The sequence below is a fragment of the Eutrigla gurnardus genome (assembly GCF_963514095.1).
Source record: "Eutrigla gurnardus genome assembly, chromosome: 5".
Classification (NCBI taxonomy): Eukaryota; Metazoa; Chordata; class Actinopteri; order Perciformes; family Triglidae; genus Eutrigla; species Eutrigla gurnardus.
Window position 1 is genome coordinate 21,117,355 of NC_139919.1, and position 18,742 is coordinate 21,136,096.

Here is an 18,742-nt window from a genome sequence, read left to right on the forward strand (position 1 = left end):
GTATATTCTGAAGCTAATACTTAAGTAAGGGTATGCAGGACTCTACAATGTGGCATTGCTACTTTCAGGTAAACTTCTTCCACCACTGTCTATTTATTTAATAATGATATGAAATATCACAGCTTCAATCCTTTTGTATTTTCAGCGAATGAGCTGCAGAGTGCGTAACACACATTTCCATAGAGTTGAGTGGGTATTTGTCTTGTGGAGAGCTGAATGACTTCTCTCCACCCATAGAAAGAGGGAGGGAATTAGAAGTCAAATTAGGAGAGGGGGAGTCTGTCAAGAAACCCAAGAAAGAAAAGTGGAGCCTCACAAAGACCTACCAGGAAACATCCACAAGAAAGCAAGCAAGCAGAGAGGGAAAGGGTTTAATTCAGGGGTTCACTTACGGGAACAAATTAGCTGTGAAAGCACATTTTAAATCCTTATTTTACTCAGCGAGCAACACAAAACACTCGTTTCCCTTTCTGAGAAGACGCACAACTGAAGTAAGTAAATACGTTTTCCCTTAAATATTCACTATGCTATTGTGGATGGATGCGTAAAGTAGGGCTATTAACTGTAATAACGTGCGTAAACGCGCGGCACGGAGCGGCAGCAGGGCGAGCCGGCTGTGGATACTCACACGTGGCATGAAACAGACGTTAACGTCCGATACAAAAGGCAGCCCGTCTGTGTTACAGGCGGCCGTCTGGGAATGTGCGTAAAGGGGGGGAAATAAGTTAAAAAAAAAAGCTCTGGGCGTTCACGCAAAGAGGGGGAACGTGTCTGAAACAAAGCCGAAATAAGAGTGAGTCATGACCTGAAAGGAGCGGGATGTTTCGGAAGTGATCATTCAAAAGAATGCTCATGCTGCCGCACTGTAATTTATGTCTTAAGTTTTCAGTGGTAAACTCCCAAATTGGGGCTCATTTGTAAACATATAATAACCATGAAGCTATAATAGGCAACATGTTTTTATAACAATCGAATTTAAATGTTATGACCACGACCAAGCAGTGGTCACATGTTTGAGTTTAGTATACATAGCCTAAGATGCCCCCTGTTGCCTTCGAGGGCACGCTTAAAGTCGGCTTTCTTGGTGCGATCTGGATAAAATACATTTAGTGTATTGTGTTATGCAGTCACTCATTTGTGCAGGGGGGTGGTGATAATAAATAAAGCTGGGTAGGTGTCCATATACATTGGATCTGTAACTTAATATATATATATATTTTAAATGTTATTAATGATCACATCTTTAGAAAATAGTGGAAAATGTCTTCTCAAATGCTATATTTTTTTCTGAGCATCAGTCCAAAGATATTTAACTAACATTCAACATAAAACCCAGAAAACAGCAAATCATCGTGTAAATTATTGGTAACATAGTTCCCCCCTTATCAAATGACTTAATTAATCAATTAGAATCGTTGAAAATGAGCTAATTCTTTTTGGAGATTGATGAATCATCCCGGCAGTGTAACATAAACTTGACCACATAAACTTGACCACATGTCCTTGACGGGGATTTCATGCCTCTTTCCACCCCCTTCACTGTAACCTATAGGCAGTGGTGGGTTTGAGGTTCATTTCTTGTGTGTTGTGCTCAAAATTCCGACGTTTCGAACAGCACCTGAACGCCGCTCTGGACTTGCTCCGGGACAACTCACGTCAGCGGCCGCCCCGCTGCTCCGGTAACCGGACTCCGGGCTGAGGTCATGCCCGCGGAGAGTCAGCTGCTGGCCGGCCGGGCAGCCTCGGGGGTTGGGTTGATCGGACTCCTCAGGGGACAAGAGGGTCCTAGGGCGCGTGGTTTATTTTCTTGGAAACTTGTGAGGATAAAGAGTTTGCCCTGCGGTCCTTTATGTCCGGCAGAGGTTGATAAACACGGCTGGTCAAGGTCAGAAACATCCCCGCGGGGAAAAAAGAGCAGCGCTGGATGGGAGCATCAACAGAGAGACTTGAAAGGAAGCAGGACATGTGATGTCTGAAATGTGTCATGTACAATTCAAATCACATAGAAGGGAGGGGGGTGGTCTTGTGTTATTATATCCCAAAGTATGGCCCAACTGTAAAAACCCAAACTCAAGTTAGTCATGGCAATATTGCATCAGCTGCCAGTGCTCAGGTATTTCAGCTTCCTTATATGGTGTGCAGCTCAGTGCAGACTTCACCTGCTACACACACACACACACACACACACACACACACACACACACGCTACACATTGTTACTATAAAGGCTCCTAGCTGTTTCGGCTTCTTTGCAACTCTTTGTTGTGTGACACTCCTGAGTCCAATATGACAACAGGTAGGCGTGGTAGCCAGAGATTGATGCATCAAACCGGATGGTTGTCTTGATCCGGTATCGCGTCAGTCCACATGGTTTTATAACCTGATACCAAACACGCACACACACGCACTGAGGCGCAACGGATAGGGTTTTTTTTAACCTGTCCTTTCTCCGTGACACCAAGTGACCCTGCGTCGCATTTGTCTCCCGAGCAATGTGTGCGTGATGCGTGTTTATTGTGTGCAGCCACTGTAAATCCAACCCATGTGACAGCAGCCTCCATACTTAGGCTCTTAATAGACGGTGTTTGTTCATGTCTGAAACCCTAGCGTGTCTGTCCGTGCTACCGGGTTAACGCTTCACAAATAATTAGGGATCCAATGCTGGAGTCAGGCCGAAACTGACTCAACGAGCCGGCTCGGGTATCTGTGACAAAAGGGCTGATCTTCTTCAGTTCAATGCCGCGCACATCTGACTACACACGTGTGTACTATGTCATGCATCAGCAGCTCGCCAGCAGGCCACATAGCCTACTAACAACAAACACATCAGCAAGTATTTCCCGCTTGCCACGCCACCTTCGGCAATCTCTATTTACAATCTCCAAGTTCACCAGTAAATGTTTTGACATCAACATATTTTCACGTAAAATGGTACGTAACCGGAAGAGGAAACTTGATAAACCTAATCCTTTAGATGTCAGGAAGCCACACAGTTAGAGAACCGTCATTTCCATTAGAGCTGCAGCAAGGGGTCGTTTTTTAACCACAATACGGTTCAACCCTACTTTCTGCATGTTGAAATGTCCTTCAGCCAAATACTGAACCCCAGGCGTTCCCTGAACACTTATCGTTAAACAATAACATTAATTAAGTGCTTAATATGTGGATTGTACGTGAACAGGTCTGAGTGAATGAGCGCTGCCTCGCTCTGTTGCCTCGTTGTTGAGGGTTGGGGAGTTGTGTGTGTGTGTGTGTGCTGAACGGGTTTTCAGCATGGGGTGTCATTTACACAGAAATCCCCCCTTTTCAACTTGCTTTTCAGCACAAAGGCAGTGCAGTGGGCTGTGGATAATCGCATTACATGCACGCCTCACAATCACATGCACAGACACACGCAGAGACAAATCTGTCCCATTAGATCTTCTCGTCTTCTGCCGTACAAGCACACACACATGCGGAAGAGGTGCCCTAATTAGGACCTACTGAGAGGGTTTCCTGTTTGAGACCTTGACCCCCCCCGCCCACCACCATGTCCCCTCAAATCAAGAGACTTTTCCTCCCTCTGTTCCTTTCCACTTCTTCTCTGGTTCTCCAGCTACGGAACAGCTGGTTATATTTGGAAACTGTATTTCTTGTTTAGATGTTTCCCAGATGTGCGTGTTTGTGTGTGTGTTTTTTGTGTGTGTGAGATCCTTTCAGGGCGGTCACTGATTCTGTTGGTCACTGATGTCCCAGGTTACAATGACCAATGACCTGTACTGTGTGTGTGTTTGTGTGTGTGTGTGTGTGTGTGTGTGTGTGTGTGTGTGCGTGTGTGTTTTCCAGGTGGTCATGACTAACCTGACTTTATTTGGTCAGTTACATCATGAGTTTCATTATTCTGTTGTGTGTGTGTGTGTGTGTGTGTGTGTGTCTGTTTGTTTACATAAGAGCTGCATCCCCACTCACTCACCTTTAAACCACTAATCCCAGAGAACCCCCCCAAATTAAACTGTGGTCACATGCTAATTGCACTTTCAGTTGGAAATGTTGCCCTTCAAAATGCTATTCTTATTTCTAGCAATTGTTAATAGCTGCTCTGTAGACAGTGGGAGGGTTTCAGAGGACAATGCAGTGAAAGTTGTCAGGTGCTCAACAGGGATTTACAAAACAATGACCGGTCACATGGGTATTCATAACACAAAAAATGTCTCGTCTCAAGGGGGCTCAATCAGGTCTCCCCAGTAAAAAAAAAAGAAAAATCACAGATTTTGCCCACTTCCTCTTTTCTGATCAACAATTATAACTTACTTCCAAAAAAACTCCCTTTAAACTAAAGTTTCCTTATATATTCTCTGACTTCGGTCCTTTTTAAAAATATATTCTGTTGTTGTGTCCATTTGTATGCTTAATTATGGACGGGCATTGAAAGGAGCTCGGGTGATTAAACATGCTGCCCACTCACATGGACTTAGATCTGAAATAAATGAAATCCTCCTATCCTCCTCAATCACAGAGCATCAGCGATGGCGCCCTCTCTCAGCCAGGCCTACAGGAGGCGCTGGTGGATGGCGGTGACGGCGGTGATTGAAAACTTGCTGTGTTCAGCTGTGCTACTGGGCTGGGGGTCCCTGCTCATCATGCTGAAAAGGGAAGGTTTCTATTCCCATCTGTGCTCAGGTAAAATCTCTCTTAAAGATCCCCCCATCTTTAAACCCTGCACTTAAAACATGCTCCATAAAACCTGCTCAGTGTAGTTTTATCGCCTTCATGACATCTCTATTTTATACGAATTGTGTATAAATAGGAGGATTTTTAACTGTGATATGACATATTTCTGACAATAACTCATTATATTTGTTTTGGCTCTCAGCTGTAAAAAAATAAATATTTTTTTGTTCTCTCTATCTGATATGTGATATTTTTATGCCCAAATCCTACATTTGAACATTTTTCCCTTCTCATTTTGTAACAGTTATGGCCATAACTGCACCATATGCACATAAGAATGTATTGATTATTATTGTATTTTATGTATTCATAAGAAAAGTAGAATGATTGTTTTAAACACTACACTTAGGGTGACCCTCGATAACGAGGGAAATAATTATTCATATTCTGTGTCATCTGTTCATATTCTGACCTCGCACACCTCTTATCAACCCTCCACACACAGAGAATGAGTCCGTGTCCTTGGGTAACTCGACCAGCGGCGACGTTGAGGAGTGGCATAGCTGCGTGGATCAGGAGGAGATGCTGAATCTGGGCTTCACCATCGGTTCCTTCTTGCTCAGCGCTACCACCCTCCCACTCGGTATCCTGATGGACAGGTTTGGGCCTCGCCCAATTCGCCTGATGGGCAGGTGATGATTTTAAAACAGTCACAGACATAAGGAATGTGCTCATATAATGATTGATGAAGTGTATTTTGTAAGTTGCAGATTTACTCTTGTGTGGGCTCTGTCATTTGGAGCTCACATTTTCTTTTTTTATAGTGAGAGTCAATTCCTCAACTACTACTGTGATTATAGTAAAACAAAAAAAAAAGGCGGCAGACGGATCACATTCCCACAGTGGTTTTCTCAGTGTGTGAGTCAGTAAATGTGGGTGGGGCAGCAGAGTGCACATAGCATAGTAGGTAAATTCTTTCTCAATGGGTGTGGAGACACGTTAATGCAACTGCCCCGTCAGAATGGAGAGGGAATGCCAGTAGTGTCTTCACACAGATGCATAGAGAAAATAAAAGATTCAATACATATAACACACACACACACCGACGTTTCTCCTCCTCATTCAAAGCTTCAGCAGCCATGAAAGTTTATCTGCAGCTGCCGGCTGTTAAACCACGGACAGATTTGGCCTTTAGCTGATAACCAACGGCTAAACTGCTGTTTAGTGAATCGTGCATGAACTGTTCTTGACTCGTACGAAACAGTGTCTGAACTCATCTGAGTCACGCTTTAATAACATGATCACAGATCACAGATCAATCATGGCTATATATATAGTATCTATATGATTTTTATTATTTGTGCAGACACTGACATACACATAAATGTGACTTTTAGTGTGCTAAGTTATGATACAGTATGCAAGAATTTAAAATGTGCCCTTTTCTTTTGTTACAGCGCGTGTTTCGCTCTGTCCTGTGTTATAATCGCCATATCGGCCTACGACCCTCACGGTGAGCACGGACAAATGAAGTGTCAGATGTCAATAAACTCAACTGTAAAATGTTGTATAAGAAATCTGCACGTGCCGCAGTTATCTTTCAGTTTCATGCTTGATTGACAGCTTGCGGCGTACCACCTGAGATCATGATTTACTTCAAGATTGCAAGGACAGGTTTTCCCCTGGAAGAGCAACATTCTCAGCGTGTGCTTATTTGATCATGTTATTTTTTTACCCCGTTTATCGGCTTCTTTCATCTCTAAGTGCTGTTTCTAAAGAAAGCGTGTGAAACCTTCAGTGGAAGATCTTTTTCTGAGAGAGTTGATTTTGGCTCTAACTCTTCTGTGTTTATGTTTTTCAATGCAGTTCTGTCAGCACTCATTTTCTTGGCTCTCTCCATGAACGGCCTTGGAGGAATCTGCCTGACCTTCACCTCACTCACGGTGAGGCACACAACCGACAGGAAACACTGTGATACTACTGTGATAATCAGTAGCACAAACTGTAGATGCATCATTAGTGCATGGAGTTCACGGTTATCAAACAAGCGATCCTCTTATGGTGATTGATATGGTGAACTGATTTCTTATAAATGCTTTTGAGGAGACGATCACTCTTCTCTGTGCCGGTTCTCATTGTTTTGGTGATGAAGTACTGACCTCAGCAACATCTGCATTTTGTTATCAACATCTGTACATAAGAGGTCAGATCTGGTAGAGAAAGATAGAAATAAGATGAGGAAAATGACCAATCACCTCTTGATTGTGTTACAGGGTTACATACTTAAAAAAATCATGTCATATCTGTCTTCTTCTGCATTTTATCATCAAGAAATAATAGTTTTCGTCACAATATGGCACCAAAATGACCCCCTTTCTTTTCCCCTGATACACTATAGCTCTGAACGTCTCTACTGTTGTTACATAACTCATATTCTGAGAAAGTGCTAAAGCTGGCTTGTGTTCCTGGAACAAATGAGCAGAACCCTTTTAGAAGCCTTGAGCCGCAGCGTGGTCGTGGTCCTATTTGTCTCAGCTGAGGAAACAGTGTGTGCTGTGACTGGGAGCTGTGTTTGTTTACACTCATGTCAGGCTTGTGTGTTTGCTTGTGATGTGTCAGCTGGTATTGTTGCTGCTGCCTCCTGTGTCATGGCAAGTATTTGGGTGTGTGTTTGTGTGCGTGTTAACTGTGTCTGCGTCAGAGCTGCGCATGCCTTCCCCCAGATGGAAATAAACTCCCATTTGAGTTTCCACCTATTACGGCCAGCAGTCGATCACACACCCTCTATCGAAGTTCGTCCCACTCACCTCTATTCAAAACACTCAAGGCCACATGTTGTCTCGTGTCTTCTGTTTTCTCTCACTTCCTTCTACCTTTGTTCTCGTCTCCCCATTTCCCTGCTCTCTCCTGTCTCTCTCCATTCTCTCTCCTGTCTCTCTCCCCTCTCTCCTGTCTCTCTCCATTCTCTCTCCTGTCTCTCTCCCTGCTCTCTCCCATCTCTCTCCTGTCTCTCTCCCTACTGTCTCCTGTCTCTCTCCCTGCTCTCTCCTGTCTCTCTCCCTGCTCTCTCCTGTCTCTCTGTTCTGCCGAGCCGTCAGCAGAACGCAGAACCGTTTCAACTCTGCGTGACTGTGCACACATGTGGACGTGCACGCGGTTATGTACACACGGGGAGACGGACATGAAACGAATGATTAGATAATAAAGCTGAGCTCGGTGTGCATAGATGACCCTCGTGTGTGACCTTACCCCTGTATGGGGACTGCAGCCTGGCTCTGAGAAAAGAAAAAAGACACCTGTCTCAAATTAGATGTTCTGCACCTTCACAGTCGACTGTGTCTGCACTGAAAACGGCCGTGTGTGACTTCCATTTGTTCAAGATAATAGTTAGCTCGACTGCACAAGTTATCTTATTTTTAAAGGACAGGCGGCAATTCAAACATCATTTAAGGAGCTCTATACACAATTCCTGGCAAATCTATGATTGAAGGAATTTCTCCACATTGCTCCCAACATGGAGATGGCTGCCAGCCCGGCTAGTAGCTAATGGTGCTTACAGCAGTGCTGTGCATCCGCGACAGCTAACGAATGGTCAGCATTTATCACCATATGAGCACATTAGAGAGTCAATTTACCAAAGATAGATGCCTGGTTGGATTTTGGGGTAAATGTGTGTAAATGATGCATAGGACACCTGGAAGAGCTGCAGCTTAGTTCATTAATCAGCTAGTTGTCCCGACCTGGCTCAAAAGGCCATGACAAAAAACGGTAAACACACAGTTTTCAGCTTTTAAGCTAAATATATTATTAGACAAATGGATCAAAGCTTAAATGCAACAGCATATGAAGTGTGCAAATCAGTAAAAACAGTAGTGTAGGATGTGCGGAGCAAATCAAAAGAACTAAAGTAACATAAGCCACGAGGCCCAGAGGACCACAAGCTCAGGAGCTTCACCAACACCAGGCCAAGAGAGGAAAAGAAAGAACCCCGTTCTTCAATCAAGCAGGCTTATGAAGCCTGCTGGGCAGGTGATGCCAATCAGCAGATCAGATGGGCTGGGCACGACAGTCAGACCTGAAATGGGGGAAGACCAACAGGGAGAAAGAGAAAGAGGAAGGACGAGAGTGTTTGTGAAGTCAACAGATCCACTGCCCGAGAGCAGACAAACAGAAAGGACAGGTGATGATGAGAGATATTTGAATGATACCAGTTCTTTTCTTAAGTAGGCTTCAAAGGAATCACACACCCAACTGAGAAATCCTGATCATATAAATAAACAGCTATTTGTTTGTTTTGTTATTAATTATTATAATGATCAGTAATAGAGCTTGTGACTCACGTGAACAGTTCCAAACTGTTTGACCACTAACACGCTCACAGAGGAACACACTGTACTCTTTCTATTCTCTGAAACTCATACACAAGATTAATACTACACACACACACACACACACACACACACACACACACACACACACACACACACACACATTTGAGTAATGCTCCACCCCCCCTCCTCCCTGTCTGACCTCTGTTGACTCTCTTTCCCTTTTTAATTGGGTTGTGTGACCTCCACACTGTTGTTGTTGTTGTTGTACCGAAGAGGGAACAATAGGAGAGCAGAGGACTGAGACAAATCACACACATCCCATCCTGATTAAAATCATGCGCTTTAGACTAAAAGCTCCATTCTTGTATTTGATAATTATTGTATAAGAAAAAAATACATGTCCTTAGGCAGTTACAGATAATAAAGGACATAATCCCCTCATACAGAGGGTCTGTCATATGATGTCATATGTCATATGATGATAGTCTTGGCCTACAGACACCCTTTGTTGTGTGCACATTTACTATGGGTAATATATAGTAGGTATACATCCAGTCATGTTGCAAACAACGGCATCAAATTGGCAGATAAAATATAAGGAGAAGGAGCCAACTAATTATGGCAGATAAGAGGTCAAAGGATTATGGGTTTTAATCCAAGGAGCATTGATCGGAATTTTAAATTAATGATTCATACAAGTTCAGCTGCATTAGGGGATAATATAAAAAAAAACTCTTTGAATCGATATATTTAAAAAATATATAATATTGAATACTATAATAATGAAAAGAGGAAGGGTTTTACTTTAATTTTCAAATGAAATAAATTTTAATTTCCGTGCACCTCCAACCTCCACCGAGTGCGAGAATGGAAATTTCTTCGTCACTAACGATATTAAAACTTGATTTGCATAGAAAACGTTGACCTTTTTTTAAGCCATTACCCTGTGCGAACACGCCCTTGTGGTTTGCCAGAAGCACACAACCTTCAGGAGTTCCTGATTCCCACATACTTAGCTACCATTAATGATGCATATTAACTATGTACGGTATGCTCATAGGCATGCGTGTCGCACAATCAAGGAATGAGGATGGACGGTGGATTGCTCTTCAGTCAGTCTTCCACATGTGAACTTTGGTGTCAGCCAGCTGAGAGGAGCTGAACCTCTTTTTTAAATGTGCTCAACAAATAGAGGCCACGACAGGGAATTGGGGATAACTGGGCAAATACAAAGAACCTCAACAGCGAGAGGCATAGAGGGCAGTTGAACCTTGCCTTTACATTAGATTCCCTTTTTTGTGTGTTATAAGCGTAGAGCAGCTGGACGTGAGCACTGTGCCAACGCTGTGAGGGGATAAAGCCTCGACCAATGTATGAACAGTGAGAAAGGGCGGCAGAGACTTGAGGTGGAGAGAAGCCGGTGCTAATCAGCTGTGGTTTAGTGTTTCCTGCTGGGATCCCCACCGAGAGACGGGCTGCAGCTGTGGCTTGGGGAGATCAGTCAAACCCAAACAATGTTCCTCCCTCTGCCTCTTTTTCATCATTTCTAGCCTTGCTTATTTATATACACCACTCTCCTTCTCCCCCCCCCCCCCCCTCTCCTGTTCCCCATTTATTCCACTTTCTCCTCGTGTTCTGCTACACCTCCACATGTTCCGGGCTGCATCGACATTTCGGCGCTCATTAAGCTACTATTTGGCCCGTTCCCCCGCGATTAAGGTCTTAATTAAACCCAGTGCCAAAGTCTTACAACACCCGAGTGAGTGAGCACAGCAGGAGTAGTGCCTGAACTGATTAGTCGTGACGAGTGAATGGCCAAAAGCTCCATTTGTATGTGACTTCCTGACACTGGTTGACCCTCCATAAAGTCACGTGTTTCTGTCGTTAGTGTGAACATGCAGTACATGTGCTGCACACACAAGGGGCGGGAGTCCTGCCTGCCCCACGCACACACATTTCATGCTTTTTATTTGCTTTTCGCCCCTCACGCATGTCTCTCTTGAAAGCAGACATCACTTGGCTGACATCTCACATGGCTGCTTTGCTTCAACATCAGTAAGAGACGCTCCTCTGTGTGCTCAGAGGGGCTTCTCCCCGACATTCCACAAACCACAGCAGCCAGAAGGTCCAGCGATGTGGATCTCATGGTTGCAGTCGGGCCTGTGAAGTGTTCGGAATCTCAGAAGTGCTGAATGAGGATTTCTCATTTCTCATTTCACTTTGACAGTCTCTGGCTCTCTCGTGAACATCCTCAGGAAATCTTTATTTTTTCTCTTCCTGTTTACCTGCTAACCTTCGGCCCCATGAGTGACCTCATGCTTCCCCCCTGCAACACACAAACACACACTGACACACATATCAGTCTGCCAGCCTTAAACTGTCACCACAGCCTAATAAATGAATGCTCATGATCATTTCTTCTGGACACGTAAATAAGCAGATAACACATGAGAATTTATAATGTGATAATATGTCAGGGTTGTACTTGCAGCTTGTTCTGCTGCCCCCAACAGGCCAGAAATCACTTAACGCAAGTTTAAAGAGTTTTAATGCACAGAGGAGATAGAATCAACCGTTTTTACAATCCCTTCTTTATTTGTTGCAAGGTTAGTATATATATGTATGAATATGTGTGTCTGAATTGGTTGTTATTTTCAATAATTACTTAAGGTGAATCATCGTCACATTGTTTCCAATTTCACCACCTCAGACATAATTTGGTGCAGGCTCAGTGAGATCAGTGAGGAAAGTGCCCGCCGTGTGGGAAAAAAAAAGGGACACTGACTACACGCGAACTCTGACCTAGCGGGGAGATTAGGGGACGCCGGCTAAAGTTTGGAAAGCCACGGTCAGCGTTGAGAGAGAATACTGAGCTTGTCATGCAGCACACCTAAAATCCCACACATGTGATTTTATAATCGTGATTGACCCATTTAAAACTCTAATCAAAGGACACTCAGTGTGCTGCCAACACAATAGGTCATTGTTGAGTTGGCTAAGCCTCTTACTACTGTAAATAGGTCGACCTAATATATGATGTGTTAGTGCCTGGTGCCCACCACCTTGTTCCCTTTGCCTTGTGTCATGCGAACCCCCCACGCTGGGTCCAGGCTGGACCCTCTGAAGTTCATCGGGAGCCGGCTATAGATTGGCTCCCGCAACCTTAATCCTAACTCAAAAGAATGCGTTGAAAAAGCAAGAAGAAAGGCGCTGGACGTGTGTCTAAGTAAAGCTTAGTCTGTCTTTGAACTAGGGGGTCAGAGCACAAACTGGGCCGTGATTTTTTTTTCTTGCTTCCTCATGACATGGAAACTAATATTGTTTTAATTAGTCTGCTCTGTGGAGAGAGACAAGTGTGACTGGGTGCAAACTGCAGAGGCAGGAACGGTTCACAGTGTCTGGATGACAGAAGAACTCCGGTCTGGTTCATCGCTCACACAAAGCTGGTGTCTGACCTCTGCTGGTCGAAATCATGTACTGTGTCTTGATTAAAGCACAGTTTGGACTGAGGACAGCACATATAGGTTACATGTCACATCGTTTGATTGGTGTAATGACTGTCGTTTATTGTATCTACCCCTCTGTCCCTGCAGCTCCCCAACATGTTTGGTGCTCTGAGCTCAACCATCATGTCCCTGATGATTGGTTCCTACGCCTCCTCTGCTGTCACCTTCCCTGGAGTCAAGGTAAATTATAGAAAAGCTACGGTGACAGAAAATGGACAGTTTTCTCATAAAAAAGCACATAAATGTTCATCATTAGTACTTCATTTTGGAGATTTGGGGATTTTATGGGTAAAATTAAAGAGCATAATTGGATTTTTTGAGACAACAATGAAGTGTCAGGAAAAAGTGATTGATGATTTGCATAATGAGCCAAAACCAAAATGCGTTTCAAATTGATGTTTTTGTGTTAGCGATGGATCAAATAATCACATGAAAGGGTTCTCTGGTAGTATTGAATGAGTAGAAAGATCACCTGACAGCCATTCCTCTCCTTCTCCCCAGCTGATCTACGATGCAGGTGTGTCCTTCCAGGTGATCATGTGGATGTGGGCGGGTCTTGCCGGGTTTGTCTTTTTGAACTGCTTCTTCAACTGGCCCACCGAAGGCTTCCCGACGCCTGATGAAGTGGACTACAGGTTAGTTAGTCTGTTCGTCTCTTTCCCAGAGACACCAAGACACACAAAAACTATATATCACAACATTGTTCCTTCCCTCTCTGACATCAATGTGTGTTTATGCATAACAGTAAGATGAACACACTGCAAGAGCTGCCCTCATCTGATCAGAAGGTTGTTGGAGAGAGACTGAGCCACAAAAACGGAGATGTCCGACACTCCACAGAAAAACTTCCCGGAGCTGACGCTGCACCCAGTAAGTCAACACCCGCATTCGTCTCTTCAGCTTCAACGAGGTGTGGCAAATGCAACAAAAAGCATTTTTATTGTCTCATATTCTCATATTGTTGTTTTTTTTTATTGTTCTTCGATGCTTAAATAAATACGGATACAAAAATAAATACACTTGAATAAAACAAACCTCCTCTTTCAGATGCGATTCCCTTCCGACGCTCCGTATTCTCTCCCATCTTCCTGTGGAGTCTGGTTACAATGGGCATGTCCCAGTTGAGGATCATATTCTTCATGGGAGCGATGAACAAGATGCTGGAGTTTATGGTCACTCACGGTGAAGAGAATCGTGAGTGTAGAACCTCCAACCACATTACTATTTTTTTTAAATGTATTGTAAGTTATGAAGAATATCTAAAATGTCTTTGTTTTCATATTTCAGCAACTGATCAGATGCTGATTGAAACAGAAGAGAAAGGTGAGATAATCATTCAGCTTTAAATGTTTGTACTTTATGTAACTTGTCCAACTTCTCATTTTCATTACAAACAATGTTCCTTCTGCAGTGGGTTTCTACTCGTCCATCTTCGGCACCCTGCAGCTGCTTTGCCTGGCTACGTGTCCTCTGATTGGATACATCATGGATTGGAAGATGAAGGAGTGTAACGAAGAGAAGACCGTCCCACCGGGCATAGAGCAGAGGTACGTACAGCGCCTCACGATGGTTTGAAAGTGGAAGGCAAAAGTATTTGGTGATGTTGTTGATGTTACTTATATAACCGGAGTGGTCCAGCATACTATGAATGCTAAAACACCTCCGTGTCCGCGCCCCATCAGACAGACCACTCTACCCAAGAGAGACCGTAAGATCCAGAAAGTGACAAACGCCATGAGGGCCTTCATTCTCACCAACATGCTGCTGCTTGCTTTCGGATGTTGCTGCCTTATAGACAACCTGCCTCTACAGGTAGCACACACACACACACACACACACACACACACACACACACACACACACACACACACACACACACACACACATATACACACACATACACACACACACACACACACACACACATATACACACACACACACACACACACACACACACACACATATACACACACATACACACACACACACACACACACACACATATACACACACACACACACACACACACACACATACACACACATGCTACGGCAGCCAGAGAACAAGTAAAGACTCAATAGTTCCCACGCTCAGATACATTGATTGCTCTCTTTCTCCTCCTCAGATCTTGACCTTCATCCTCCACACTATGGTCCGAGGCTTCATCCACTCCTGTTGCGGAGGCCTCTATGCCGCTGTGTGAGTGCTGCACCGCCAATTCAACAGCACCATCTGACGCTCTATTTAACACTTTCACATCACAGAGGAAATGGGAAAACATGACCTCAGGGGTGAAATGTTTCACAAAGTTTAGCGCTTAAATCTCAAAGCAATCATTAAAGTAGCGCCGCGATTGAATATATCTTTAACAAAGTAGAGTAAAGTGCCTTTAGTTTCCAGTTCGTTAATAAGATAATAAACATTAAACTTTATAAAAAAGTACAATATTTGAAACCTGGCCCCTTTTAAAGTTGTTTCCCAGCACCACATTAACACCAAACATAAAGCAGCACTTTACAGTGTGATAAAAGCAACCAGATGTGGTGACAAAAGCAGCAGATGCTTTATTATGGGTGTTAAGCAACCACAACACTGCACCCATTCAATGTATGCTTTTGACAAAATTCATGAACTGTGCCATTCAATATTGACTACACTGAATCTAGAGAATACTACAGTATAACTTCTGTTGTTTTTTATCACACAAGACAGCGTGTACGAAGTAAAGATATGTGGATGAGTTAAACTCTGACAGTGTAAAACTCAAACTCAGAGCAGCATCAGCCTGAAAGCAACATTTCAATAAAAAAACAACTCACTGAAAAGTCACATTTAATGTATTACTGGCAATATTCTGGGATTAATGCCAGAGGCGCTTCTCTAATTGTAATAAGTTGTCACAGAAGCAGCAGCTCATTTATTTTACAACATTTTCCTTTAATATCCAGGGTTCTGTGTAATTTGACTCGGTGTCGGTAACCCCCAGTATCTCTCCCACAGCTACCCGTCCAACCACTTTGGCACTCTGACAGGCCTCCAGTCCATGATCAGTGCTGTGATCGCTCTGCTGCAGCAGCCCCTCTTCATTGCCATGGTCGGACCGCTAAAAGGAGACCCCTACTGGGTGAGGACCCACACTTATCTCGAACTCTGGGACCCGCCAGGAACTGTATGATTGTGACTCTAACTTTCCATCTCTGTCCTCCAGATCAACCTCGGCCTGATCATCTTCTCATTGGCTGGCTTCCTGTTGCCAGGTTACCTGTTCTACCACCGCAGACAGTTGATTAGGGAAAATGCGGCCAGAGACAAGCGGGCAGCCGGCCAGGAGATGCAGGCGCTCAACGACGCCGAAGCCAACGGCCACAAACCTCACAGCAACGGCCTGGCTGCCGTGGAGGCTTAGAGTGACACCTAGTGGAAGATTGGGGGAATTATAGGATTTATTTTTGTATGCGTCTTCAAAATGAGCACCATCAATCTATGCATCCATATACATAGGCTATTTTGTTTTGATATTTCCAGCGTTTTTTTGGTTTTTGGTCCTTGCTGGTGCACATTTTGCTGACCACGAATCAAATAGGATCATGTTTTGTTATGACTTTGAGTTAGAATTTTGAGTTTCTTGTGATTTCGGAAGAAGAAGCGTCATCATCATTTGTTTATTTATATTGCTTTAGTGTCAAAGAGGCAAATTAGTGTGATTTAAAGCCATAGATTTCACTCACAAGCACACACAGAGACACCTGCACACATCCTGGTGTGGCTCTTGTGTCACGCTGTGGATCTCACGGTACTTGAAATACTGTTATATAGTTTTCAAAGACTTCTTACAACAATCATCACAATCCTCGCTAACACCAAAGAACAGAATAATGACACTAGGAAAGTTACACAGGCTACTTCACTGTTGTTTCAAAAAGTTTATGAAGTAAACTTTTAGTCGGTGATAGTGTGCTATTTTACTGTAATCTTCCACCCAGAAATATAAATTACTTTTTTAAAGTACCTGGACAACTGAACACCAGGCTTCTGGTACATACAAGGAAGTGTTTGGGGTATTGCCTGAGCCCAGTTATTCACACAGACACGCACAGATAGGCTGGTTGTAGAGACACCATATCTACCTCCTCTGTTTCCTTTTTTGTTTGTTTTTGTACCGTCTCTCTGCAACCGACTCCTATGTCTGTCTATCAAAGTTCTTTTCCCCATTTGGAATTACTGATCCTTGAATTGTCAAAATGACACATCAAATCCTTGATCCTTGAGAATTTCACCACCGTTCACGATCTTCAGAGGTATAGCTGAGTCAGCCCTTGCATTTCTGGATTTTTTTTTTATTTTGGAAAACCATTTTTAAGAAAAATTCACAAGGAAAAATATGACTGACTTTTAAAATTCTGACACACAGGGTGTGTCGATGTTATGAATCACTTTGTACTGCTTTATGCACAGAAATTAACTAGCATGTGTATAAAAATAAGTATTGAAGTGTATTTTTATACTCTAACGGCAGTAGCATTACAAAGGGAAACATGTGTTTCAGTATCAGTTATTGTGTAGTGTGCGAATTATAAATGAAGCTCACATGATTTAATTTGTATTCTGCTTTTACCTTTTTTTTTATTATCATGTATTGGTTTTGGAGCAAACAAATCTCCCATCAAAATTGATTTTTTTTTGTAAATAGAACCGAGGTGCGTCTTTTATTTTATTACATATTCTGCTTGCTTTGCTATATATGAGTGTGTACAGTAACCTATTGATGACTGAGGAGACACTGGCTGTTGTAAAACTTTTTTTTTTAAATGTTCAAACAATTTTTCTGCTTGGGTGCTCAAAGTCACATTAAAAGACATGGTTTCAGCCGGCTGCAGACTAAAACAGAAACATTTACATTTTTGTGACAAGTGACAACATAATGTGTCTTTCCTGTCCCTGTTTGTTCTGCACACAGCAACAGTAACATGTAGATGTATTGATCCGGATGTATCATTTTTAATTCTTTGGCTCAGTCGCTTCAGTGTCAATACAGCTTTAGTAGATGTTTCCTTTCTTTTTTTTTGCTTTCTAGTTGTTTTGCTTCATATATAAAATGTGTTCAGCCTCATAGACTTTTGCTTTCTCACCATGAAAGAGATCCTACGTTTTGTTTCAACTCTGTGCCTTTGCGGCCATTTTTGGCTTTATTGCAATACACATGAATGTAAGATTTATGCCTCTGCCAAACATCTTTCCCTGTAAACCAAAGCCATGTGTAGAAACTGTAAAGTAGTTGATAGTACAGCACTTTTCTCAGGAGTAACGTCATAGGCCTTACAACACAATGCATTATGCCCGCAGTAAATACCAGTTGTTTTTTGTTAATTGTCACGAGTGTTGATTCAGCTCGATGGTGACTTCTGAGGCTGTTGAGTATAAATACTGTCTAGTACATTACAATCAGTGTTGCTGAGGTTTTCCAGTTTGCCACAGGTCACTTTGCTCTTGTACAGTTTTTTTTTTTTTGTTGCAATGTTTAAAACAAAAGTACCAGCAATTCCAGCAACATTTATCTGACCTCGTTGCATCTCTCCATGTTGCCTTAATAGTTCCTGCTAGTCAGGCTTCCTTATGCCGTTGAAAATGTACAGTTCCTGCCAGAATTGTCATTGTGAAGTTTAATCAACACCTCTGACAGTCTCTACATCGAAAAATAACATCTTCTGCTTTGTCTGTATTTGAAGACCATCATCTAAATCTTCTCTCTACACTTGGGGTTTAAGTGGTTGGCATGAGTTGCTAAATGTATGCCTTTTGTTCCTGCCTTTAATCAATATATCCAACTTGTGCATTTGATAAACAAATAAATGAATGACTGTAAACGTATTGTGACATTGCAAACAGTTCTTTCACAGCAACAAAGCCATTGTTGCACCTACACTGCATTTTAAACGAAGTATCTCTGTACATTTACATTTAGGTCATTTAGCAGACGCTTTTGTCCAAAGCGACTTACAATAAGTACATTTGTCAAAAGAAGGAAACAAAGAAACCACAACGTATCATTGCCGATAAAGTAAGAGCTAAAAATAGAACAAGTGTTAGGTCCTCATCTGAGTAAAGTTGTACCTTAAGAGCAACAGTGCTACGATCAGAGTGCTATAGGTAAGGGTTTTTTTGGGGGGGGGGGGGGGGGGGGGGGGGGGGGGGGTGTTAGTGGGTCATGCTATGTAGACCGCATCATATAAATGTCCCACTTTGTTTTACAAGGA

At 42.9% G+C, this 18,742-nt stretch overlaps 1 protein-coding gene across 1 annotated transcript; it reads left to right on the forward strand.

The window, feature by feature from the left end:
- Window positions 1-329: 329 nt before the first annotated feature.
- On the forward strand, window positions 330-18,356 carry slc43a1a (solute carrier family 43 member 1a). The gene is made up of 15 exons (XM_084008995.1): window positions 330-491; window positions 4,495-4,658; window positions 5,155-5,341; window positions 6,107-6,162; window positions 6,516-6,592; window positions 12,574-12,666; window positions 12,988-13,121; window positions 13,232-13,356; window positions 13,534-13,680; window positions 13,774-13,809; window positions 13,898-14,033; window positions 14,169-14,298; window positions 14,614-14,687; window positions 15,489-15,612; window positions 15,697-18,356. The coding sequence occupies exons 2-15, from the start codon at window positions 4,505-4,507 to the stop codon at window positions 15,892-15,894; spliced, it is 1,671 nt and encodes a 556-aa protein (XP_083865121.1). The 5' UTR covers window positions 330-491; window positions 4,495-4,504; the 3' UTR covers window positions 15,895-18,356.
- Window positions 18,357-18,742: the final 386 nt, after the last annotated feature.